This window comes from Salvia hispanica, chromosome 1, assembly GCF_029641045.1.
Source record: "Salvia hispanica isolate PSC_SH4W2 chromosome 1, Shi_PSC_v1, whole genome shotgun sequence".
NCBI lineage: Eukaryota > Viridiplantae > Streptophyta > Magnoliopsida > Lamiales > Lamiaceae > Salvia > Salvia hispanica.
The window spans coordinates 9,091,782-9,118,277 of record NC_142692.1 but is presented as its reverse complement, the minus strand read 5'-3'; the positions used below and the strand labels follow the sequence as shown (position 1 = coordinate 9,118,277).

Genomic DNA, 26,496 nt, shown 5'->3' with positions numbered 1-26,496 from the left:
TAATTTCCGTACCGAAAAGAAACGCCTCCGTTACTATGGATCGGAGTGAGTATAATTATTGGATATACGCACAAAATATAAATGAGGCGACATTAGGCGATAAAGTTAATTATGAAAAGAGGATGATGACCTTGACCGTATTAAATTTGTTCATAAAATAGCCACCATTCCCATTTTGGAGGAAATGATGATTTCTGGCTCCACCAACTCAATTTGAAATCTCATGAAAAAGAAATTTTGAGTAGTAGGAGTAGTACTTATAGCAGTCGTTTTTGGTGTATCTAAAAATAATTAAATTCACCTTCTTTCTACATCCATCAGTAGTCTCTCAGGCCTCAGCCATGGCATTGTGCTCCACCAGATTCCTGCTCCTCCTCCTTCTCCTCTCCGCCATCCCCCTCGCCTACATCATCCACTCCGAGACGTCCCACCGCGCTGCTCACGTCTACGCCTACGCCAGCAAATCGTGGCTCCGTGAGTGCGCCAAGTGGGACCATCTCAACCGCCGCTTCATCGTCTCCTACTTCGAGGGAGGCGTCGGCGTGGTCCCCCTCAACGGACACGGAGACGCCTCCATTTTGGAGGAGATTACGGTCGTCGGAGATGCCGCCTTCGGGAATAACTCGTCGCTCGGAATCGTAATTGACCGCCCCAGGAATCGCTTGCTGGTGGCGATCGCCGATGTGCAAGGAAACAAGTACAGCGCCGTCGCCGCTTACGATTTGACCACGTGGAATCTCCTCTTCCACACCAAACTCGCCGGACCAGGTGATTCCACCCTCCCTCTCTCACCGTTTCACATCACAACTACTCTACTTACTAAAAGTCGACTGCGTATTTACCATATTTGTTCTTAATTACACATTGGTTTAATTATTAACCACTAATTGTGTAAATGAACAATATTATTAATTACATATTGCATTTCGCGTAAAAGATGGCAAGTAGTACTAATGTAGGATTTGAAAAACAACGATTTTCTTCATGGTTTAAGGGGCAACACATTTACTGCAACACATATTTACAGTAAATTTGTGGAAATTAAATTAATTGCCGTTTCATCTTAGAACGTTTCCACCTTCACTTTATATTCAAAGTTTACAACTTTTTAGGCACCAAAAAAGTGTTCACTTGCGGCTGGGGTGTTTAGACAAAGTTTAAGCAATTTTATCTATGCAATTAGAAGACTTCTTTTAATACATTAAATATAATAGATGGAAAAGGGAAAAAAATCCCTTTTGAAGTTTTAGGAAGAGTTTCTCTAAGATTCGTGGTCTTTGAGTGTATCCAAATTTAGTGGCCAAAACGAGTTCCTAAATAGGTAGAGCTCAAATCCTTACTCTTAATTAGACGAGGTTATTACTCATAAACTCGCTCATCCATTAATTAAAATTATGCTTTTTAATCACCAGCATTCATCAACTTCTACCAAGATATATGGATTTAGGTAGGTAGGTTTTCCATCAAGATTGAAGAATTAAATACGCAGTCTATGATGTTGATGCAGGAGTTGAATAATAGGTTGAAACTCTTTGAGGCCAATGTCATTTGTCATACTCCATATCTTTAGTCTTGGCCTTTTCTCTATTAGAATATCTCAATGTGATATACAAAATAATTAATACTTCGATATTTTGCTTGCTTGAATCGTTTTTTGAAGATGGAATTTCGTAGTGGTTGCACTTAAGTATTATACTTGGATCTTCGTAAAGATGGAAATATGTATTAATAGACGATGCTGTTGTGTTTATCATGTGCTTGTACAGAAGGTGAGAAGACGTTTGCAGATGATGTAGCCGTTGACACAGAAGGAAATGCTTATGTAACTGATGTAAAGGGAAGCAAGCTTTGGAAGGTTGGTGTGGATGGTGAGCTCCTTTACACCATCAAGAGCCCACTCTTTATCCCAAAAGAGTGGTACTACAACTTGATTGGTCTCAATGGCATCGTGTACCATCCGAACGGGTATTTGTTGGTTGTCCATACTCTCTGGGGCAAGCTCTTCAAGGTTGAGATTGGCAACGGAGACGTGGTTAAGGAAGTTAACATCATTGGTGGTTCTCTAATGTTTGGAGATGGGTTGGAGCTCATATCGCCCACAAAGATCGCGGTTGCTGGCAATGCAATAAGGCTGGTGGAGAGCACGGATGATTGGGAGAGTGCCCGCATTGTAGGGAAGTCGAAGGGTCTTGGTCATCGTGTGGTGACAGCAGCCACGGTGAAGGAGGGTAAGGTTTATTTGAACCACCTTGTTGGTTTTGGGTATCCTACGAGGAAACATGTTCTTGTTGAGGCTATTTTTACATGATTATAACAAGACTCGAGGGGTTCTGATTGTGGGATAGAGGACCTTCTGTTACTTTCTAATGGTAGTGTTTCTTTTTGTGTTTGCCTTTTTTGTTCAAGTTATTATGCATAAAGAGATGCATGTAAGAGACAAAAAATTATGAAGAATGAGATGAAATGCGTGAAAATGAAGTACTACTACTAGTTTGAACGATATTTATGGGATGAGTTTAGAATAAAAAGTATTTTTAAAAATCAAAATTTGACCGTTTCCCAACGACACAAATCAAATACTAGGAAAAATAAGTATTAAAAAAAAGCTCATTTTTCGTATTTAACTATAAATAAATAAAAATAACAAATAAAAAATTGGTGATGGCCAATTGGCCATGGTTCTAACTAGTTTTTTTGTAACTGTCTTTATTAGCTAATGGTAAATTTGACGTCGAAATATGCATGAGCTAATGCTGATTGTACCAAGTGGAAATAAACATTTCCAGATATGAATATGAATCAAATGATATAGCTGTAGTTAGTTTATGTAAATGTTAACGTTTTTGACAGATAAAAGTGAGTGCAGCAAGTACTACTTTATGAGTCTGAGTAGCTTCACAATTCTTATGTTTTGACTTTATTTTTAAAAATAATTATTTAAAACTATAAATAATAGGAGTAGTATGTTACATTACATGTCTGGACATTACGAACATTCAGTAACAAGAAATGCTACACACATTCTATAAGAGATGAATTAATTTGAGTATTCCACCACTTCTAAACGTATAGTTAAACAGATAGACTAATTTAATGTATATGAGTATCTTTCAGTTGCTCAATTAAAATGATCCAATAAAGATTAAAGTTTGGGCTAAAGTGTATTTAATTGTTATGGAAATAAGTGTAGATACCATAAAGTGATTTTCTATTTAATGAGGGACCGAATAGAAAATAAAGGGGTTTATATTTAATATAAATATAAGCTAGGGTTATGGTCCCTCATAAGAACGTTCAATATCTCTGTATTCTCTTGGCAGACTATTGTGAAGGACGTCTCTGATCGTTTGGAAGATCCATAGCCGCTGCAAAGAATTCTGCCTTTCAATTCGTTATGGATCGAGGTACGCTTCCGCTCTACAGTTTCTACTCCTTCTCTGTCGTTCTCGCTTAATCATCATAGAGAGTTTTGTGTAATTGTTCATTCAATTATTCCAACAAGTGGTATCAGAGCCACTCTATTGATGATTCTCTTAGAATAGGGAAAAGGAGAATTAGGGTTTTGTTTTATGAATAATATACGCAAGAGTGTTGGCGGCGTGTATGATATGCCTAATCAGGTTCATGAATTTATGTTTTAATTTCTTAATTATGCGAAGAAATTGAGATCCATGTGAAATTTATTGGATTATATTAGAAATCGTTGAGAAGAAATTCAGGGTTTTCTTTTGCGATGCCGAGAATTGAGAATTCAAATAAGGTGCTGCATTATAATCTTGGTGAATTCACTGTGATTATTTTTCTGACAATTTCCTTATGTTAATGAATTCATCCAATATGGTAAAGAATTATGCACACTTACCAAGTTTGAATGATTGCCTTTGTTATATGATCATTTGCATAGTTACGTCTTTGGCTTAGGAATTGATTTCAATTCAAGCACACGCATACGGTAAGTCGAATTTTGTGAAAAATAGAAAAATTTGGATCTGAAATGAGAATACAGTTTCGCTTGTGTTCGTTTATGCATTGATTCTGTTTCGGATTAGAATATCGCAAACTGTATTCTTGCTTGGCGATTAAGGTTTTCTCTATTGCATGTTTTGGTGAATCTATAAATCTATGGTTTATGTATTTAATTGGTTGTTATTTTGGTGTTGCTATTGGTTGTTTATGGTTGTTGGCTACGTTCTTGAAAAACATCAAAATTTGGATTTTATCGATTTTAATGAAAAATCGGATTTGAACAAAAATTATATGAAATCCCATTAGGAGTCAGCAATTTGCGATTTGCTGGGGAGTTATAGGGCTGGCCGTCAGGATTCAGCGACTTGTTGAGTTCGCGAGGTACGCGAACACAGTGACTCGTTGGCTAGCCACTGTATTCCAGAAAATTATAAACGACTCCCTTGCGAGCGTTTGTATTCGGTTTTGAATTTTTAAATTCAAATTCTTGGGTACATCTCATGTTCCTTATTTTCTACTCATGAGTGTGTATTTTAATGCGGATATTAGTCGGCCAAAAAGAAGATTAATATTTGGCACGAGATACACATATACGTGTGGTAATAAATACGTGACAATTAATCAGTTTTCCTGTGAGAAGTGTGATGCCAAAAGGTGGACGCTACTTAATAGGATCTTATTGTCAGTATTTAACCTCTGTAAGGAGGTTGCCATTTACAAGTTCATATTACTGTCAAAAGACTTTATGTGGATGTTGTGCTCGGTACCTCGTAATGTTTTACTAATATTCAAAGTAGATTAGTCGAAGCAAGACGTTGCAAAAGTAACCTCTATTGTCTAGATTTCTTTATTGCGAATGTTAGGACGGTATCTGTGTATGTATTTTAATGCGGATATTAGTCGGTCAAAAGGAAGATTAATGTTTGGCACGAAATACATATATACCTGTGGTGATAAATACGTGATAATTATTCAGTGTTCATGTGAGTAGTGTGATGCCAAAAGGTGGACATTACTTGACCAGATCTTATTGTCAGTGTGTGATCACTACAATGAGGTTACCAATTACAAGTTCATATTACTGTCAAAAGACTTGATATGGATGTTGTGCCGGTACCTCGAGATGTTACCTTCTTATTTAGATTTTATTATGGGAGCATGACAACTATTTTGGTTTTGTTCTTTGTTAAGTTATGATGTCTACTTCTGCAGTTTCTTTCAACATGAACAATATGTTAGTGTTGAATGGGTCAAATTTTAAAGATTGCAAAGATTATATTTTGATTGCTCTGGGTTGCATGGATCTGGATTACGCGTTAAGGATTGGGAACTTACTTCTCCTACGGACATAGTACTTCTTATCGAAGGAGAAACTACGAGAAGTGGGAAACACTCAAATCGTGTAAATCTGCTGATCATTAGGCGTAGCATCCCAGAAGCCTTTCGAGGCACTGCATCTGAGTATATCACTAAGGCCAGTGAATAACTTGCCAAAATTAAGGAATGTTTTGTGAAAAACGATAAGGTTGAGACAAACATGCTTGATCTCAATAAAGTATATAATGGCAAGGGCAACATAAGGGAGCACATTATGAAAATGTCTCATGTTGCTTCACTTAAGCTTGAATTCTAAAGACTTGTTTGTGCATTTGATGTTGTACATATGGTCAGTATCTCAAGAAATAAAGTAAAGGGCATTAAGAAAAAGTGTATTGAGAATGCTGCTATGGATAAGGGTTCATCACAAAAGAAATAACATAATGATAATGATAGTTGTTTCTTTTGTGGTAAACATGGATATAAAAAGAAGAATTGTAAATATCACGCATGGTGTGCAAAGGAAGTTACAATTCTTGTTTCGGTATGTTCTAAAGTTAATTTGGATTTAGTCCCTAATGATATTTAGTGGGTAGATTCTGGTGCTACTACTCACATAAGGTTATCAGTGCAAGGCTGTCTGAGTTACCGAAAGTCAATTGATGGTGAAAGATACATCTATGTGGGACATGACAAATCGGTGGAAGTAGAGACTATTGGGCATTGTAGATTGTTATTAAAGACTGAAATTATTCTGTCTTTGAAGGATACTTTATTGTACTGTCTTTTAGACAAAATTTGGTTTCTATTTCTGTTTTGGACAAATTTGGTTTCTCTTGTTCATTCAGAAATAGTAAAGTTCTTCCTTTAAATAATTCTAGTATTGTGGGCACTGTTTCCTTAAGTGCATATAACAATCTTTGTATGCTCAATTATGTTACTTCATATTCAGAAGCTTTACATGTTGAATCAAAAGGGACTAAGGAAATTAAATAATTAGAATTTGGTTAATTTATGACACTAGTGTTTTGGTTATATCTCAAAATAAAGGATTGTGAGACTTGTGTCATATGTTATATTGAATACACTTATCTTCAGAACTTGATTTGTGTGTTTAATGTATCGAAGGAAAGCAGACCAAACTTAAGAAATTAGGTGCCAATAGAGCTATACATTTTAGAATTGATATATACGGACATTTGTGGTTCATTCACTTCGGTTTCTTGGAATGATCAACAATATTTTATATCATTCACAAATGAATATTCTTGTTTTGGGCACCCCTATTTAATTTATTAAAAGCCTGAGGCTTTAGACAAGTTCAAAATATTCAGGGCTGATGTTGAGCTCCAACTCAACAAAGGCATTAAGAAAGTAAAATCTGACCGTGGTGGCGAAACTACGACAGAAAAAAGACTGCTCAGGTGAACAATGTCAAAGACATTTTGCCTTCTATTTGGAAGAGTGTAGGATCGTCGTTTTGTACACCATGCCAGGATCGCCTAGCATGAGTGGTGTAGCTAAAAGACGAAATAAAACTCTTAAAGATATGTGAAGGAGTATGATTTATCATTCTTCCTTGTCGCATTCACTTTAGGGAGAGGCATTAAAGACTGTAGCATATATTCTCACTTTGGTCTTCCAGAAAAATTTAGGGGTGGTTTTTTAAATTTTATGATCCCACAAAAGGAACTAATTTTTGGGACGAGAAATATAGTATTCCTTGAGGATGTTGAGTTTGAGGAGAAGAATGTGTTAAGGAACATTACTTTTGAGGAGGAGTCTGTATAAACACCTACTACTGCTTCTAACAATGATTAGATATCAATTACTATCATTGAAGAAGAAGCATATTAAGAACCTCAAGATGATATTGTTGTAAACATTCAATCTCATGCGGATGATATCATTTAAAGTCAATCTCAACAACCTCAATTAAGACTCTCGTCAATGGTACCACAAATTTTATGAAGTAGTTCTTTCATTTGGATTCAGAAAGAATGTTATTGATGGTTGTGTGTATCACAACTTCAGTGGGAGAAAATGCATCGTCTTTTGTATTTGGAATCGAAAGAAATAATTTTCGATAAGGATATGTTGCACTAACACCAAGAATTTTCTCGCGAAGAAATTTGAGATGAAAGATCTTGGGGAAGCCTCTTTTGTATTTGGAATCGAAAGAAATAATTTTCGATTGTCACAGAAGGGATATAGTGAAAAGGTGCCTAAAGTATTTGAGATGCAAAATTGCAAGTAAAGAAATACCCCTATGACTAAAGGAGACAAACCTAGTCTCATTCAGTGCCCTAAGATACATCTTGAGATTTAGAAAATGCAGAAGGTTCCATATGCTTCGGTGATTGGGAGCCTAATGTGTGTTCAAGTGCGTATTAGACCCAATTTGGTTTTAATTGTTTATATGTTGGGCAGATATTTCAATAACCCGATATGGATCATTATGAAGCAGCAAAACGGGTTATGAGATATTTATAGAGAACTAAGCATTACATGCTCGCATACAAAAAATCAGATCATTTGGAGAGATCTTTAGGAATTTTGATTCTGATTTGGTTAGATGCCAATACAGTAAAGGATCCATTTTAAGTTACGTGTGTCTGTTGGTTGTAGAGCCATTTCGTGGAGAAGTGCTGAGCAAACACTTGTAGCTACTTCTGCCATGATAACAGAATTCGTAACTTGTTTTGGGGCATCTAGTTAATGAATATGACTGTGAAATTTTGTCACTAGGCTGCATACTGTTAAGGAAATGAAAGACCACTTAAGTTATGTTGTGACAATAACTCTGCGGTATTATATTCTAAGACAACAGGAGCTTCCTGGTTGTTAAATAAAGAGTTCGGAATGGACAAATACATATAGAGCATAAGGGGACGGATTTGATGATGACAAATCCGCTCATTAAGGGACTATCACCCAAGGTCTTTCATGGGCATGTAGCTCAAATGGGTGTTATGTTGTTTAAGGGTACTTCTGTTCAGTGGGAGTAGTTTTGGTTAATGCTTTATATTGTGTTTTGAACATGAAGTTATAAACTCATGTTATCCTCTGCAGAATTAAAGTATTATGTTTTGTCCATTATTTTTGTTTGATCTCACTTTGGGAGGACCAGTTGGAAATAGGCATGTATGATCACCTTGCATGAAATTTCCATGCTACACTCCATAATTGATCTGTTGTTGATTATATTTGCATATGTGATTACTGATGGGTTTAATCATGAAAAAATATGGTGACTGCCCCTTTAGTCCTATGTCGATATGGTTGATAATAAGATTGTTCGGAAATACACTATGTGATAGCACTTTTGAGCGCTCATTCGGTTTGTACACATTTATTTGGTGTCATGTGTTGCCCAAGTGGGAGATTGTTAGAAATTTGGGCTTCCACATGACTAATTTAATGCGTATGGCTATATTTCAGTTGCCCAATTAAAGTGATCCAATAAAGATTAAAGTTTGGGCTAAAGTGTATTTAATTGTTATGGAAAAAAGTGTAGATACCATAAAGTGATTTTCTATTTGATGAGGGACTGAATAGAAAATAAAGGGGTTTATATTTAATATAAATATAAGCTAGGGTTATGGTCCCCAGACGTTATAAGAACGTTCAATATCTCTGTATTCTCTCGGCAGACTATTGTGAAGGACGCCTCTGATCGTTTGGAAGATCCATAGCCGCTGCAAAGAATTCCGCCTTTCAATTCGTTATGGATCGAGGTACGTTTCCGCTCTACCGTTTCTGCTCCTTCTCTGTCGTTCTCGGTTAATCATCATAGAGAGCTTTGTGTAATTGTTCATTCAATTATTCCAACATATTCCACCACTTCTAAACGTATAGTTAAACAGGCAATAATTTCGATGAATCCAGTATATGGAAATTATTACTCTTGAAGAACAAATTTTCCCAAACTACTCTTGAAGAACAAATTTTGCCAAACTACTCTTGAAGAAGAAATTTAGAACAAATTTAAGAAAAAATATTTCAATTTTAAAATGTAATTGGTGAGATTCAGATGAAAAACGGAAAACAGATTTATAGTACTTCCTCCGTCCATAAAAGTTGAGACAAAACTTTTGGACACGGAGGTTAAGAGTGTATATTAAATAAACAGGAGAGATGAAAAAAGTAGGAAAAATAAAAGAGAATAAAGTAAATGATGGAATAAAAAAAAAGTGATTAGATGTTTTGTCTTTTGTTAAAAAAGGAAATGACTCAACTTTGTTGGGACGGACTAAAAAAGAACACGACTCAACTTTTATGGGATGGAGGGAGCAGTAGAAAAACTTGTTTATAATAGCGACTACAAATATTTAAATTGAAATTCATCATTAAAAAATAATGGTGGATTTGATTTGGGACATTTGACGCGGTTTGTAGATTGAACATGCGAATTTCTTTGAATGCAACGAATTATCTACTCAACTTTGTCCTTTAATTCCTTAACAAACTCCTTCCATTATCTACAGATTTAGATAGGGGGGAGTTATTGTTTCAAGTTTGAGGTAACTTTGCTCAAAGCTTTCTGACCTTGTGAATTGTGATAATTGATTGTGTATGTGCTGTATTGTTCTACTTCTTTGCTTTGTAGGAATTCAATGCATGGTTGAGTTTTATGTTTCACACTATCTAGTCCACGAGAGTAAGGGAAAAAGAAAGGACAGACGTTGTGTATTGATAAAGGAACATCGAGATGTAGATGGGAGGCCACTGCCGAGAGTCACTAACCGAGACATTCGCTTCTGTCAACCCAGAAAGAAGAATCGGATCATGGAGGAGGTCTTGAGGAAGATGAAGACACCCGTTACTTTTCCGAATATGACAGGTCTGTCAGATTACAGACCGGATGCTCATCCGTCCATACCTGGAAGAAAACTACAAATCGAGGTGATCAAGATTGCACCCGTTGGTGCTTGCTCGGTGCTCCTGATATCTGGAATGAACTGTTGTACTGTCATTTGCAATCAACAAGCAAAGCCATTTTGCAGACTAGATAACATTTTTGCGTCTTCCAATTCTTTTTTTTGTTTTATTGTGGTCGTCTCTCTTCAAAGCAGAATTAGGCTGCAACTGTAAAGTCACAACACTTTTAACTTTTGATTAACTCCTCCTCACTGTCCACAGCTTAACCCCTCAACACTTTTAACCTCTTGCTGCTTATTTATCATACTATATCGAAGTTAGACACCAAGGTGTAAACTGAGTAAGTTTAGGCGGCAGACTATAGATATGTGACTACATTATACTTAAGTTATTACTTTCCAACAACTTACACTGCGTGGAGGAGATTTGGCTCCTCAACCAGATTGGTGCTTCTTTGCTCGACCATGAGGGAGTGGCGATCCATCTCTCTTTGAAGCCCCGGGCTTCCGGGCCCAGACCGGTGCTTGATCAGGACAATAACGATAATCATAGAAAAGCTCTTCACCAGCTTGGATGTGCTCATTAGCATAGATGCCAACACGGTGATCACCAGCCACCAGCATTACCTGTATATCGCATCCTATCTCAGAAAAAAAATACGGAGGAGGATGATATTGTCATAGAAGAAGATCTATGGAAGATGAATACCTTCGCGTAGCAGTTTGGATTTGATGAGTGGTTTGCAAATTTTAACTTGTCTCCCTTGCGGTATGCATCAAGGACATACTGAAACAAGAGAACTCTATAAAAATGTCGTATGCGACCTGGATTGGAGGCTTTCTACATAGTATTTCTTTACACCAGTTGCTCATTCTCCATAACTTGAGAAACATACGTGCATACTGAAAATTGTACCAAACATATTTTGTCCTATTGCTAATGTTAGCCCTTAGTTGACAAGTATTGAGCTAATGAGAAATAGTTGCACCAGCTGACAGATTCTAGTTCATCCTCTAGCGTTAAATATATAAATCTGCAATGTCCTGTTACTGCTTATTTTGAACTAGTTCTTTCAATTTCTCATGTACTCATCATATGTAAAGTTTCATGTTATCCTACCATGGATCTTAAGAAAAGTACGAATACGAGACAGTGATCTACAATCTTCCTCTATTGCTATTGTATTTTAGTAGAACAGTCTAAAGAGCAAAATGACTGAAAAACAAACTGATATAGAAATAATTAAAGCAAAGGAGATTATCTGCCAAGAAGATGCTGCTGCTTACCTTATCATTCAAGTCAAAGAGGAATGATGAATTTGCACGATCATATATCTTTCCCCGCTTATCTGCTTCTTGATGGGAGATCAATTCACCAGTATATTCTCCAAGATAATCATTTTTGTTGACAGGATTCTGAAATTACACATCCTAATGTAACCATTACATGACTACAATCATGATAGAAGGCTTGCATTTATTTAGTACCTTAACAAATGCTCCCCAACCAGCAACTTCCGACTTTGCCAAGAGAACCTATCAATGGAAAAAGCAAGTAGTTTTCTAGACAGTGCATTCATTACATGAGAAAAAGGATAGTAAAATTAGATGTGATCCAAATCAGTTACCCTTTGCTGTTGCCTCAGAAGGAGCTTCATGTTGCCACACTGACTATCTCCTCGTCTTGGTGGTTCCCCCAACAAACCGTCACCACAGCTGCACAAAGTTGGAAATCCTTTGGAACAAATTCTTCATAAAAATTTATTACTCAGGACTGTCAAGTATGTGAATCAGGGGTGCAACAATTGTGAAAAGTAAATGGAAGGTGTAAAAAGATGTAAGAACAAAAAATACTAGAGTAGTCATGACATTCAGTTGAAGAGACAAATAGACATAAAAACTCAATACCTAACCCAACAATTCCGGCAAACATCTGGGTCACATTCACGTCCAGCTGCAAAGCAGGGGCATTGCCGGCTTTTACATTGACTTTTTGCACAATGACACCCTCTAAATCGATTTTTGCAGCTTTTTGAGCATCTGAAAGTAGAGATAAGTTAATAAACCAAATCCAACCCTACCTCGTAAAAGAATAAATGAGGGACACATATGTAATGATTACAGATATGCAATGATTACATCCTGAGGACCAGATATGCAATGATTACATCCAGTCACCAAAGATTTATCACATTAATTCCTGGATATAGAACTACATATCCTCAATACGCTGTATGCAACGAGACAGAATTTTAAGTACCCGCAGTATTTTTCACAGCAAGTTCCATTCTGAAGGCAAGGACACTGCTTTCCACATGTTGGCTGGCAACTACATGGAGAATATTGCTTACATGGCAGGTCTTTTCCATCCGCAATCCTTCTCCACAAGGATGGATGGCCAGCAGACTTCCATGAGGACTTAACCTTGCGCACTCTGCCCCTTTTACGACATATTCTTGATTTGACAGGCATATCTGGCTCCTGATGTATCATCAATAAAATCAATTATACTTTTAACAGCCCAAACTATGTTTTCAAGAATGAACCATCAGAAGAACTGATACGCCATTCAACGAATTAAGCACACAGAAATAGTAGGTGTAGTTCCTTTTTTTCTCCCCCCAAACTCGAAATAAGACCTTTTGGACACATCAGGACCATTAATTGTTAGGAAAAACTATGAAAAGGTACAAACCATAGGATCTATGTCATCCCTCCCAGCATCATCAAGATATGAGTTTAGCATAGCTGAAGATCCACGAGACATTACGGCTCCATCACCATACATGTAGTTAGATACTTCTTTGCAAGTTCTCAAACCAGCGAGCAAATTCCGAGCTATAAAACAACTTTAAAACATGAAATTTGTATTAGCTGTAGAAGGTGCAATATTGCAAAAAAGGTTGTAAAACGATGTTTAAGAGATCCAAGAAGTGCAATAAAGACATGCTCATCAAGCGTATTTGTAAACAGATAGTATAAGAACTCCTAGAAGTACAGGAACATTACTAAATCAATCAAATACTCCCATATAACTAGATTTGTGGATGCAATCTTGTTGCTCTGCTTTATCCACAAAAATTGGGCTATGACTCACCTAAGATACTCTAAATCCCCATCATTATAGGAGATTAAGTAAGGTATACAGTTGGTATGTTAGAATAATCTAATTTATGCTTCCCTTGGCCCTGTTTACCTTTCTGATACTTACTCACCACATATTAAATGTCAGGGTGCTTCCTTTGCTTATGATATGAGATCCTTGGTAAGCAAGTTTAAATTTAACTTAACTCTGATCCAATAAGATTCAATACCAGATACAACCAAGATGAATCAATTTTCACATACCTATTTCTTCCAAATATTTCTAATCCCTTGAGGTACAAGTCTTTCTCTAAAGGGTTCCAATTGCTCCATCCACGTGAAGCTTTGGCTGAATTTCCTATAGATTTGCATGTCTGTTTCAGAGAGAGCTCGGTAATATCACATGCAGCTTTCTCGATGCCCTCAACATTCTCACTCTGGGAGTGATCACTATAACCTACACTGGGCCTGTCAAAACCAAGCCGTGAACCAGATATAGATGTCTCAAGCTCATTTTCACGGGATATAACTGCTTCAGGGACCTGGTCCACCAGAGTTGTACTGTAACCCACAGGATCTGGATTGGCCAACTTTAATTTCGAACTGGATGAACTTGGTAATGTGTCAGAAACCACTTTTGATGCTTTTTCCGATGATTTTGAAGATTCAAGCACTGCGGGCTTCCCTTGGCATTCCAGATGATGTTCTATCAAGGATTTACATTTTCCTCATGAGATGATCTTAAAACATTTTAACACAGAAGATAAGGCAAATAAACAAGTCCATAATTTTTACCTTGCTGAATGACATGTGGAGACAAGGGGGATCTAACTTCCTGAGTGGGTGCATTATGTGTGTTCAACATTTCTCTATCTGATTCTGAACGCTTTGGCATGTCTTTGAAACTATTTGACTAGTAGGAAAAAAGATGAAATTTGGCACAGAGACAGCATAAGTTTACAGCTAGAAGTATGTTACCATTTGGTCTGATAATAACTGTTAAGTGCAACAATGACAACTAACAATAATTATCTTGTGGAAAAACTAGATATAAGAAAACTAAACCGTAGAATCGGAAAAACATACTAATATTCAAAAAAATCAAGTTGGTTGGGTCTCTTTTAATCACTTCAGAACTTGCTATTAATACTGTTCTTCTGGAATTTCTAGTCTCTAATAGCACGAATTAGTTCTTACTGATGCGTTTGGAAGTTCTAGTGACTGATTGAATGAAATTGAATTGCGAAAAAAAAACTCTCTCCATCCCACAAGAGTCTCAATTTGTCATTTTCATCCATCCCACAAGAGTGTGCCTATTCCTTTTTTGGAAACTACCCCTTATATTTTAATCTTTATCTTTTCAACTTATTTACAACAAAGCCAGGGATGGCCCACATCATTTACCCTCTAACTACAAAAGATGGGACCTTTTCTCCACTTTACCCACATACCCCTATACCAAAAAGTGGGACCCCTGTGTGTGTGTGTTGGCCTAGTGGTAGATTGGTTAATGCCTGAGGCCAAAGGTTGTGACGCTGCCTTTAATATTTCTGTTTATTTACCAATAAAAAAAGTGGCCCTTTAAATTTATGTTCAATTTCCTATAAAAAAAAAAAGTGGGACCACTCAAAACCACCACTCCCCTGTTAAAACTTGTGCCAATAAAGAGTGAGCACACTCTTATAGGGTAGAGGGAGTAAAAGATAGCCAATTCTTATACATCTCATGCTAGAAAATAGTTTAAAATGGAGATCATTTGTCAATACCTGAAGATAACATTGATCTCCACACGGCTTACGGTCTTCTTCAGTGTCAAATTGGACAATTTGCTTTTCATTCTGCCAACCATAACTTATTAGAATCAACATATGAAAAAAAAACTCAAGCACTGAAAAGAACCCAAGCAAACTTTTTGATTACAGGGTAGGTTGCAGCTTGGGAACAACCATGTAAACGACAGTCAAACACCTGCAACAAAGAAGAATGAATATGCATGTTATAAAAAAAATATTAAATGAAACCCAAAAGCTGATTAAGACACATATATACTGCAACTTATATAATCTAAAGCTCAGGTTTAGCACACTGTATGGCCCGAACTATACACCATAAAAAACTTGAATTTTATTTTTTTGAGGGTGAAAATCATATGCTACACTATTTGACTTTTACATTACCATTGAGTGGTCAATGTTGGTGGATTAGTCCATTGAGATTTCATTAAGTGCATGCTACAATTTTTTGGCGACAAACATCTTGAGTTAAACAATTTTTACATACCATCTATGTGAGATGAACCCCATGATATACTACAGAACAGCAAACATTTGATGATATGGTGTAAGAAATTAGTTCAGATGGATAAGTATGATAGAAGTTGATATTATGTGCACTGGGCATACTAACTGTGGGAAACTATTAGTACTAACTTTAATAAATTTGAGCAGTGCAATTCATGGTAACGAACAAAATATATAAATAAATAAATGTAGCTTCTCAACACATTGCAACAGAAAACAAAGGAGAATTCACAAGCCAAGAACTCATACCAGACAACGGCGGCAAAATAGATTATCAAAAGAATCTAAAGCAGCACTGAGGCTTTGGTCTAGGTATATGTCAACTCCAGATCTCTCTTCCTTCAAAGGTTTCTTCTGTATATCCATTTTTTGATCTGTTTCCATGAGCACAGTGCAACGCTCCTGCATAACACGGGAATATTTACATCTGAATAATAGAAAGAGAGAAGGTTGCAAATGTCATACTATTTTTTTTATTAAACTTATGGACACCTTGAAAATAATAAAGCAAAAGAAAACCATCCCTCAATTATTCTCTTCCAAATTCTTAAGGGGCTTGCAGAGAGAAATTACTTGAATTTCCTGAGAGGTTCCTCCAACAAACTGGGTCAACAGATCAAGAACTTCATTCCCCATCCCACACTCTAAAAAAGCCACACTGCGATTCCAAAATAAACATGCCATAATTCATGAGTTCTCAAAATAAATAACTTGCCCATATAAAAAAACATAAAAATAAAAATAAATTCAAATTTTGAACCAGTGGAAGACAGCTCATTTGCATCAACAATTTGATGGATGAATAGACCTCCTGGTATATCATTATGATTACCCAAATCTGGCTCGTGTAAATTTGAACATTATAAACATTAATCATAAAAATGTGTGACTCTTGCCGATTTGGTTAAAATGAATTCGAATGTTCAAGAGCTACAATGTGACATCAGGAACAGCCACCACGAGAAACTAGAAGAGCAAAGGAAATAATAGTTTCTACCGAATCAAATTTTGGAAGCACTAAAGACATTACAAACTGACCGCATAAGTCGATCCTCCCCTTCAGAAAATTCACGTTTCTCACCCTCCAATTGCACCAGATCATCTTCACTGTCGCTACAGATCAGTGTCTCACTACCATGCTGATCATAGTATATGCGCCTACGCCCTAAGACTGACTGATCATCAGCCATTCTCTGATTCCTGTGCTGTGTGAAGAAAACTTGAGTAAATAATAGCAATAATAGATTTATATTAAAAGATGAGAATTGCTCCACGGTATGGCTGTTGATAAACCCAAAAACTAGGAGTAAAAGGAGAAGTTATATCAATAGTCAAGCATTAGTTCAACTTCCACATTAAGTATCTCTATTTTGCGAGTTCTAATTCATTAAGGAATACATTAGTTGGTCAAGTTCAGTTATTCGTCATATCTAACGCTGTGGCATAGGTTGATCAGATCCTTCTATCCCAGACTAGCCTAACTTTGGCCCATCACCACATAGAAAAGATAGACTAGTTTTATAACATAACGTCTGTGCTAATCAAATCAACATACTCTCAATCAACTATAGCCATGCATCATGACATCAAAGTAATTTGAAGCATTATATCATCGAGAGTCTGTGGTCTCCTCTGAGCACCAACTCAACCAAGCATATAATATAATTTACCAAGTCTATAAACTTCTTTGTGCCCAGATAAAATTGTAAGAAACTAAATGCAATCAATCCCTTACAATATGATCTATTAATCATTTGAGATCAAGAAATAATAAGCTTGCTTATCCTAACACTTGATCTAATATCAAGCAGATTAACCTCTCTTGATCATACAAGAAAAATATTTGAAAGCAAAATAAAAGGATTTCTATATTATATTCTATCTGAGAAGTAAAGAGACAGAACAAAAATATGAAATTTCACTATAGGCATTAAGAAAAAGGAAGTAATGATGATATATTTGGTACCTATCCAAGAAAATCCACGTAGTATAGGAAGGTATCCTCTCAACAAGGGGAAGTTTGGCTGTTCTAGAAAATACAACTTCTTCACTGTTATCACCATCTCTATCTTCACATTCTTGAACAAGCCCACTAACTTTGCAGAGAGGAGAGTTCATTCTTAAAGAAAGGAGGTTTCCTGAACTAGTCGTTGTAGTAGTTGTAGAATCATCTCTTGATTCAGCCAAATCTTTGAGATGAGAAACATAAGATTGAATGTTATTGCTATTTTTTTCAAGTTTTTCCTGCAAAGAATAGTGGCTATCAACCATCAGTGCTTGAACTAATGCTATCAAGGATAAGTTAACAATTTTGCATGACAGGCAGTGGAGAAAGAAACCAAATAACTCACTCAGGGCATCAGATTTGAGGATGATAGCTAAAGATTTGAACATGTGTTATCACTATAATAAAGCAGATGCAGCAATTGGACAGATAGGGACCAGCAAATTAGAGAAAGAGCAAGGTAAAACTTACTCCAACTGAAACAACTCTTTCAGTCTGAATTTGCCTTTTCATATGCGCGAGTTTCTCAGCCAAGTTTGCTATAACATCAATCCCCTGTTCCCCGTAATCTTTCTGTCGAAGAATGAGCAGAATCAATAAAAAAAATGGACCTTTATTTAATCACCAATCCCCTGTTCCACATGATGTTTCATGTATGTGTGTGTGACCCTAGGCAGACACAAATGGAGTGGCGAAGGTGCTTAAAGCCCCTACATATCTTTTTTTTTTTTCAATTTATTCTCTTTCATGAAGTCTTCAAATTTATCCAAATTGTGTGTAGATTATTATCCAAAGCGCATATCAATGATCTGAAACATCTAAAAAAATATATTCATGAAAAAAATTTCAGAAAAGATAGGATAGCCCTCTACAAATGAACTATTCACATCAATTTCAACCACACATTGGATCATAATTAAGTTATTAACCAAGACTAATCAATATAAAAGAAATTATCTTCGACAGATGTATTGCCCTCCTGCTTCCCTTGCACTCGAAGACTCAAAACAGAGGAAATAATCAGTGATATTTCATCTCGTAGATTCTTCTGCTATATCACCCCTCAGAAAAAGAGTACAAAATCAAAACAACGAACACTATCCGCATCCTCGTTCTCATCAAAATCAAAGAAGCTTACAATCTCCATCACCTTCTTAGCTAGCTACTTATCCATTCAAGTCAAAAAAGTGAGCTAGAAAAACTAACGGAATTCAATAATTCAACCATACAACATACGGGCTAAAATTGGGGAGAAACGCAAATTAACTACTTTGTGATCACAATAAATTCACCATATGATCGAATTCTCAGCCCAAATTTCGCCAAAATAATACGCAGAAAATCAACTTAGGAAAATAAAAATTGAGTACAAGAAAAGATACAGTAAATCGAACCCTGAATTTAGGCTTGGAGACCATGACTCTGTTTCGAAGGCGAGTTTCTTCTTAGAGCGAGAAACAGAGGGCGCGAGTGAGAGTGAGAGAGAAACATTAAGAGACGAAGTTGCGAGCGAACTCCGTTATGAAGAGAAGTAACTATACATCGCGGTGTTTTGGACCGGATATGATGTGGCCTTCGGATCTATCTACATGACGATGAATCAACGGTCTCGATCTTCTTCTAAGGGTGTTTTACACGTGGCACGCCTGATATGGTGAGTGCATGAAGAGAACGGTAGAGTTTGTTGTAGCCTATTATAAACGTTGTGAACCGGCATAATTTTCTTAGTTCAAGTTTCAACTTTATGCCATTTATGTGTCCTTGGAATACTTTCTTTTCAAATTGTCATAAAAAGGGCGTGGAATTTCATTTCAACTCCCCCCACTTTTATTACTTTTCACTTAAATGTAGGGTTGAATGATACAAAAAAATATCTTTATTCTAATTTGAGTACGAATTAATTAGTTTCATTCAGGTGATGGTATATGTTACTATTCGATCTACAACATATCACTTTTCAATTTTTCTTATAAATTTAAAAAATTATCAATTATTATATGATAGGGTCCTCGATTTAGCAGATATTGCCGAAGATCATCTCCAATATATCTTTCATGAATTTATTTGATAAAGAGTATCTTTTATTTTAGTTAGTTATCTTTAGTAATTTTCCATATCTTTTTCTAGTCTTTTATTTTAATTATCTTTCTTGATTAGCAAGATTGTGTTAGGGTTTAGAATTCTATATAATAGAATTCTATCGTATTTTCATTCATTGAGAATTAAGAAATAAAATACTTCTTTTCTCATTCTTGTTCCGAAACCATAGAACTTCAACTAGGTGTGTTTATCATATTTTCCGATCAATCTCTGTCGTACGCGTGCTCTTTTTGCATCGATAGAACCTCACGTTCTATCAATTGGTGCTTCCATTGTTTACTCTTCCTCCATCAGCTTGATCACCTCAACATCCCTCTAACTCACGTCACAATCTCCCCACAATCTCTCCAAATTATTTCCCCAGTACACTTTCTCAAGATTCTCCACAAATTATGGACTCACAACAACATGCTCATCGTGATATCCATCCGTTGCTTGTGGAATTACGCCAATTAATCAACGCTCAAACCACAGATATCATGCCAACAAGGTTCGCGCGGCGATCATTGACCGAGGAGCCTCCGGACAGCCTCGACGTGCGCTCGCCTCAGCTTTCGACATGGCATACTCGGCCACCCGATGAGAGCCATCAGCGGCGCACACTTACCTGCGACAGCAGCAACTCGCTAGTTCGGACGCCGCAACCAATGGTCGCTTCATCAACTCGAACTTGGAGACCTCCGCCATCACGCACCACTGGAGAATTTGTCCCCACCCGTGTTCGAATTGAAGCACCTCTCTTCAACGGAGATGACCCGTTAGGTTGGATTTTTGGTATTCAAGACTATTTCAATTATTTTGTAACTGATGAATCGGTTCGCTTGGCCGTGGTTGAAAAAATTATTGAACAACCGGCGTTGGATTGGTTTCATACTTATCAAAAGTATGACATGAAGGGTTCGTGGATGGATTTCTTAGTGGCAGTTCGTCACCACTTTGCTCCAGAATTGATTGAGGAGATTACACATATAGATGATGAAATGCAACTACTTAATCCACCTTCAGGCACGTTTTTGGATCTGATTTCACACGAAATTGATACTAGCGTTCCAATTGTGAGCTCGGAGAGACGTGATAGTTCTATGGAGGCAGTAATGGCTGCTCCTGTGGTTTCTAATGAACATCGAGCTGAATCCATTATTGATGCACACGCAATTGTGACAGATTCTTCAATTCTTGATGCCGCTACAGACTCTGTTGTCGGTGCACCACTTGACGAAGTTCCTCCTTCCATTGATGTCACACAACTCATAATTGCATCATATGTGCCCATTCCTACTCGAAGCTTTGAGTTATGTATGAAAAAGGAGAATTTGCATAATGTTGATGATCGTGAGTTGTTTCGATTGGAACAACATGCAATTCCCCATCAATTAACAGCTTTTGCTGCTGATTCCCGCTTGATTCCGCCGTGCAATGATAAGTTGCAGTTGGGCAGAAACGTTACCATAGGTTGGAGACAGCCGCCTGACCGAACAACCTGCTCTAGCCGGGCTGCTTCTTCTCCTGTGGACTCGCTGTTGTCACGGATCAGCACCCCTGTCACGAACACGCAGCCACTGTTGCAAATAACTTCAGCCTCTGCCGCTGCTCCAAACACGCGCAACAGCCACAAGTCGGCCGAGTCCTCCACCGGATATGTGCGCAAGTCCAGTTCGGGTCACGAAGTGTCACCGACTCTCTCTACTGCTTCAACACGATGGGGGTGTGAAATTCTTCAGTTTGATGTGAAGCAAGGAGTGCTCATTTTCGACCCAGGAGATTTTATGAGAGTTTGGGGTGATGCAAAGGTCCTCCTTAATCTGTACGGCGATGCTCGCACCATACCACCGGACGATCCATTTTCCAGCCGAGCCTTGAACTATGGGCTGTCCGACATTGAAGTTATTGGAAGAGAAAGTAAAGATGTTAATTTGAAGAAAAGGAATGATGTTGGTGCTAATGGAGACGAGCTTGATGAGAATGACGAGTTATTCCACAAAAATGACTTTTCTATGCAAACGCAGGCAAAGTTAACAGCATGTTATTATCACAGAGGACCTGATTTGGTGGTTGTGGTGTTCTCTAATGGGGTATTTGCATTGTATTGGATGCTTGATTTTGTTTGCCTTCACTTGCTATCAATTTCACGAGAGAAAATCACTACGGCCGTTCTTATCTTGCCTTCCACCTTGAGGGCAAGGTGTTTTCAACATTGGGGGAGTTGATAGGGTCCTTGATTTAGCAGATATTGCCGAAGATCATCTCCAATATATCTTTCATGAATTTATTTGATAAAGAGTATCTTTTATTTTAGTTATCTATCTTTAGTAATTTTCCATATCTTTTTATAGTCTTTTATTTTAATTATCTTTCTTGATTATCAAGATTGTGTTAGGGTTTAGAATTCTATATAATAGAATTCTATCGTATTTTCATTCATTGAGAATTAAGAAATAAAATACTTCTTTTCTCATTCTTGTTCCGAAACCATAGAACTTCAACTAGGTGTGTTTATCATATTTTCCGATCAATCTCTGTCGTACGCGTGCTCTTTTTGCATCGATAGGACCTCACGTTCTATCATTATATCACAAACTTCAAGAAGATGTACTGTAATTTTTCCAAATTGGTTCGACCCTGTGTTTTTTCAATGAAATTGGTCTTATATGGTTGATCTGAAAACTTACAATGACTTACCAGCTATAATTGCAAACAATATTGAAGATTTATACTCGCTCTGTCCTGGATAATTCGTCCCACTTTGACCGGGCACGGGTTTTAAGAAATCTAATGAAAAGTGAGTTGAAAAAGTTGGTGTGATGTGGGTCCTACTTTTAAAGTATTAGTTTTATAATAAAATGTGAGTAGGAATGAGTTAGTGGAATATGAGGTCCACTACCAAAAATGATAAAAGTGAAGTGGAACAAATTATGTGGGACGGACCAAAATGGAATACTGGGACGGGGGAGTAACATTTTCTACCCCATTTATAGGATTCATGACTGTTATTGAAGAATATTTGCCACACATACACCTTTGAGTTTGAATTTCTCCATACATTGACCTTGAATTTGGTAAATTATTTCTATTGCAGTTGCTTCTATTTTGGATTTGTATATTTGATTTCCCACACCGTATGTATATTTGATTTCCCATCATATGTCTCAACTTTTACATAACATATGTACATGTCGAAGTTCCTTAATAGTTGATGTAGGAATGTGTGATGTACTAGATATACATATTGGAGTTGATGTATGCATATCTTTGTTTTTCCACAATTCTAGTTGCAAGAGTAAGTGATAAACACAAATTTGCATGTTTTTAAGGCCTAGATCGGACTAGTATTGATTATTTTTCATGCAAAATATGTTCTTAAATTGTATTTCATATTTACTATTTGGTATTTTGACGTGGTTCGTGATAAATGTGCAAAATAGACTTAGAAAATGGCATAAATGTTAGAGGTTGAGCTGATCAACAACTAAATTTGGGGAATTACCAAATATAGCCGTTGGAGAAGTGAAGACTCAAATTGAAGGTGACCGTTGGTTTCAACCGATTTTGGGAGCTAAGCTGGTTTGGCAGTTGAGTTGGTTAGTTCTCTTCTGGAGTGTTTGTAACAACATTTAAATACCGTGTTGTTTACACATTTTTATTCATTCAATTCAAGAGTGAAAAATCAAGAGGAGAGTTAGGAATTCTTTCGACTGTGCGTGATAGCTCTCAAAGCAAGTAGACTTTGAGCGAGTTGAGAAGAGTTCTTCTTCTTGTAAATTCAGCTGAGAGATTGAGTGTTTCTTGTAATCCTTGTACTCGTTGGATAAATAAAGCATACACTAGCTCTGTCCGTGGACGTAGGCCTAAGTGCCGAACCACGTAATCGCCTGAGTTCCTTTTGCTTCTCGTTCTTGGTCGAATATCACTGCATAATTCACAACGTGGCGCCGTCTGTGGGAGGAAGTTGAAGGATCGTGAAGGTAGAGGGGGTCTTTTGAAGCTGTGTAGGAGGTATAAGGATTAGAAGTTGTTCTTTCCATTCTGTTCTTGTTTTTCTCTTTAAGCAAGGCACACCACCTGTTTGAAGAAATGTCTACTTCAAAGTTTGAAGTGGAGAAGTTCACTGGCCGGAATGATTTCGGTTTGATGAAGGCTATCTTGATGCAGCAGGGCTTATGGGAAATCTTGAATGGTGGAGAAGGCAGTGATGAGAAGAAGGCCGAGTTGGATGAGAAGGAGAAGGCAAGGGTTCAGGATATGCAATACAAGGCATATAGCACCTTGATTCTGAATCTCACTGATAGGGTTCTCAGAGAAGTGTCTAAGGAAGACACAGCAGCTGGAGTTTGGTCTAAATTGGAGTCTTTCTATATGACAAAGTCACTAGCCAATCGGCTGCATTTGAAACAGAAGTTGTTAACCTTCAAGATTACAGATGGAAAGAGTGTATTGGAGCAGCTTGAGGAGTTTGGAAAATGTCTAGATGATCTTGAAAATATTGATGAGGAGATTAAGGATGGGGATAGAGCCCTAATGTTGTTGAACTCTCTGCCACCGAGCTATGAGCACTTCAAGGATGCTATGCTTCTTGGTAGGGAGTCCAAGATCAGTTATGAACAGGTCTACTCTGCTTTAAAACTCAAGGAAATCCAGAAGATCAACTCCAAACCTGTTGATGTACCAGCTGAGAGTTTGAACATCAAGGCTGACTTCAAGAAGAATGGAAAGAAGAAGTCACAGAAGAAATCTTGGAAGGATAAAGGGACTGATGGGAAAGAAACCAGGTCATGTCATTATTGCAAGAAACCTGGCCACCTAAAGAAGAATTGCTAGTCTTGGAAAAAGAAGCAATCTGAGGAAGAAGGTTGGAAGAACACTGCTGATCTTGCAGAAGAATTAGAAGTTCCAAAGGCTTTGTGTATGTCTGAAAATGTAGAGGAGCTTCCTTGGATCATGGATTCAGGATGCAGCTTCCATATGTGTCCATTTAGAAGCTGGTTCAATGAGATTAAGGATACAGCTGGGTCAGTTTTATTGGGAAATAACCAGATCTGCAGAATCAGAGGAGTTGGAGATATAAGGCTCAGGCTGCACGATGGAACCATTAGGCTACTCACTGGTGTAAGGTTCATTCCAGAAATTAAAAGAAATTTGATCTCTATTGGAGTTTTAGATGCTGCAGGGTATGCTTGTGTCCTCTCTAATGGAGTCATGAATATTGTCAAGAATGGAAGGGTGATCATGAAGGCAGAAAGAAGAAGGAGCCTCTATTACCTCAAGGCAAAGGTGATTTCTGGTGCAGTGAACATTACACAAGGCTTGAGTCTGAAAACTTGGCATCTGAGACTTGGGCATTTGGGGGAAGCTGGGATCAAGGAATTGGCAAAGAAGAATCTGATTGTGTTGGAGAATTCAAGTGAGCAGCTGGGGTTATGTGAACAATGTGTACTTGGAAAGAGCAAGAAACTACCATACTCAAGAGGTATCCACGGTTCAACATCACCATTAGACTATGCCCACAGTGACTTGTGGGGGCCGGCTACACCAATCACATTAGGTGGAGGTAAATACTTCCTGTCTATTATAGATGATTTCTCTAGGAAATTGTGGGTTTTTATACTAAAGGAGAAGTCTGAAACGTTTATGAAATTCAAAGAATGGTGTAGAGAAGTTGAGGTGGAAAAGAGTTGTTCACTGAAATGCTTAAGAACAGATAATGGGTTAGAGTTTTTGAGCAAGGAATTTGATTTTTTTTGCAAGGAAAGGGGAATGAAAAGGCATAGGACAGTTCCATGCAATCCCCAACAAAATGGGGTTGCTGAACGCATGAACAGAACCATTTTAGAGAGGGTTAGATGTATGTTGTTTAGCTCTGGAATGCCCAAAAGGTTCTGGGGTGAGGCTGTGAGTATGGCTGCAGTCCTCATCAATAGGAGTCCATCCTCAGCAATAGCTTTTGATACCCCTGATCAGAAGTGGTATGGAAGGACAGTAGACTACTCAAGTATGAGAGTTTTTGGTTGTATGTCATATGCCCACATCAGGCAAAGCAAGTTGGAACCAAGAGCTCTGAGATGTGTGATGATTGGGTACCAAAGAGGAGTCAAAGGCTACATGTTATGGTGCATAGAGCCAGGAAATCAGAAAGTTATCATATCTAGAGATATGCAGTTTGAAGAAAACAGGATGCCATACCTAGAGAAGGCTCAGGGCAGTGGGAGTCATCTCAAGCCAGGAAAGAGCCAGATCATGAGGAATTGGTAGAAGTAGAAATACTGGAACCTGAGAGTTCAGATCAGGTGGAGGCTTCTGGAATTGGTGAGACTACTGAGGCTAAGCACCAGCCCGCTGCTAATGAAGGAGAACCGAGCAATGACACACCAGAGCCTGAAGCTGATCAGCAAAATCTGGATAACTACCTTCTAGCCAGAGATAGAACAAGGAGAGTACCTAAGCTATCGTCTAGATACAGTGAGGCAGAATACTTGTTGTATGCACTTTGCATTGCAGAGAATATAGAGTATGTTGAGCCTGCAAACTTTAAGGAGGCCATGAATTCAAAGGAGAGCAAGCAGTGGATGGAAGCAATGATAGAGGAGATACAATCTTTGCTCAAGAACAAGACATGGATCTTGGTTAAAAGGTCAGCCACACAGAAACCAGCAAGCTGTAAATGGATTTACAAGAAAAAGGTGGAGGCTGGAAATAAAATCAGGTTTAAGGCAAGATTGGTAGCTAGAGGCTTCACTCAAAAGGAGGGAATAGATTATAATGAAGTGTTTTCTCCCGTGGTAAAGCATGCCTCAATCAGAATTTTACTAGCCATTGTTGCACAAAGAAACTGGCATTTGGATCAACTTGA

At 37.5% G+C, this 26,496-nt stretch overlaps 2 protein-coding genes across 7 annotated transcripts; one reads left to right on the top strand and one right to left on the bottom strand.

Moving 5' to 3' along the window:
- The first annotated feature begins 333 nt into the window (after window positions 1-333).
- LOC125221320 (uncharacterized) lies at window positions 334-2,451 on the top strand. The gene is made up of 2 exons (XM_048123442.2): window positions 334-768; window positions 1,767-2,451. The coding sequence occupies exons 1-2, from the start codon at window positions 342-344 to the stop codon at window positions 2,306-2,308; spliced, it is 969 nt and encodes a 322-aa protein (XP_047979399.1). The 5' UTR covers window positions 334-341; the 3' UTR covers window positions 2,309-2,451.
- A 7,339-nt stretch (window positions 2,452-9,790) lies between these two features.
- LOC125222555 (histone-lysine N-methyltransferase EZA1-like) lies at window positions 9,791-19,102 on the bottom strand. Of its 6 annotated transcripts, none has more exons than XM_048125226.2 (19): window positions 18,947-19,101; window positions 18,024-18,125; window positions 17,514-17,791; window positions 16,586-16,747; window positions 16,121-16,205; window positions 15,797-15,949; window positions 15,168-15,215; window positions 15,014-15,085; window positions 14,043-14,160; window positions 13,512-13,953; window positions 12,859-13,012; window positions 12,424-12,644; window positions 12,072-12,203; window positions 11,792-11,879; window positions 11,652-11,699; window positions 11,451-11,579; window positions 10,873-10,950; window positions 10,575-10,790; window positions 9,791-10,244 (listed from the first exon to the last, which is right to left on the bottom strand). In XM_048125226.2, exons 1-18 carry the CDS (start codon window positions 18,968-18,970, stop codon window positions 10,599-10,601), a joined length of 2,526 nt encoding a protein of 841 aa, XP_047981183.1. In that variant the 5' UTR covers window positions 18,971-19,101; the 3' UTR covers window positions 9,791-10,244; window positions 10,575-10,598. The 6 variants fall into 6 exon arrangements, with proteins under 6 accessions (XP_047981183.1, XP_047981184.1, XP_047981185.1 ...); XM_048125227.2 differs by having other exon boundaries at window positions 9,792-10,234; XM_048125228.2 differs by lacking the exon at window positions 9,791-10,244 and adding an exon at window positions 10,349-10,470.
- Window positions 19,103-26,496: the final 7,394 nt, after the last annotated feature.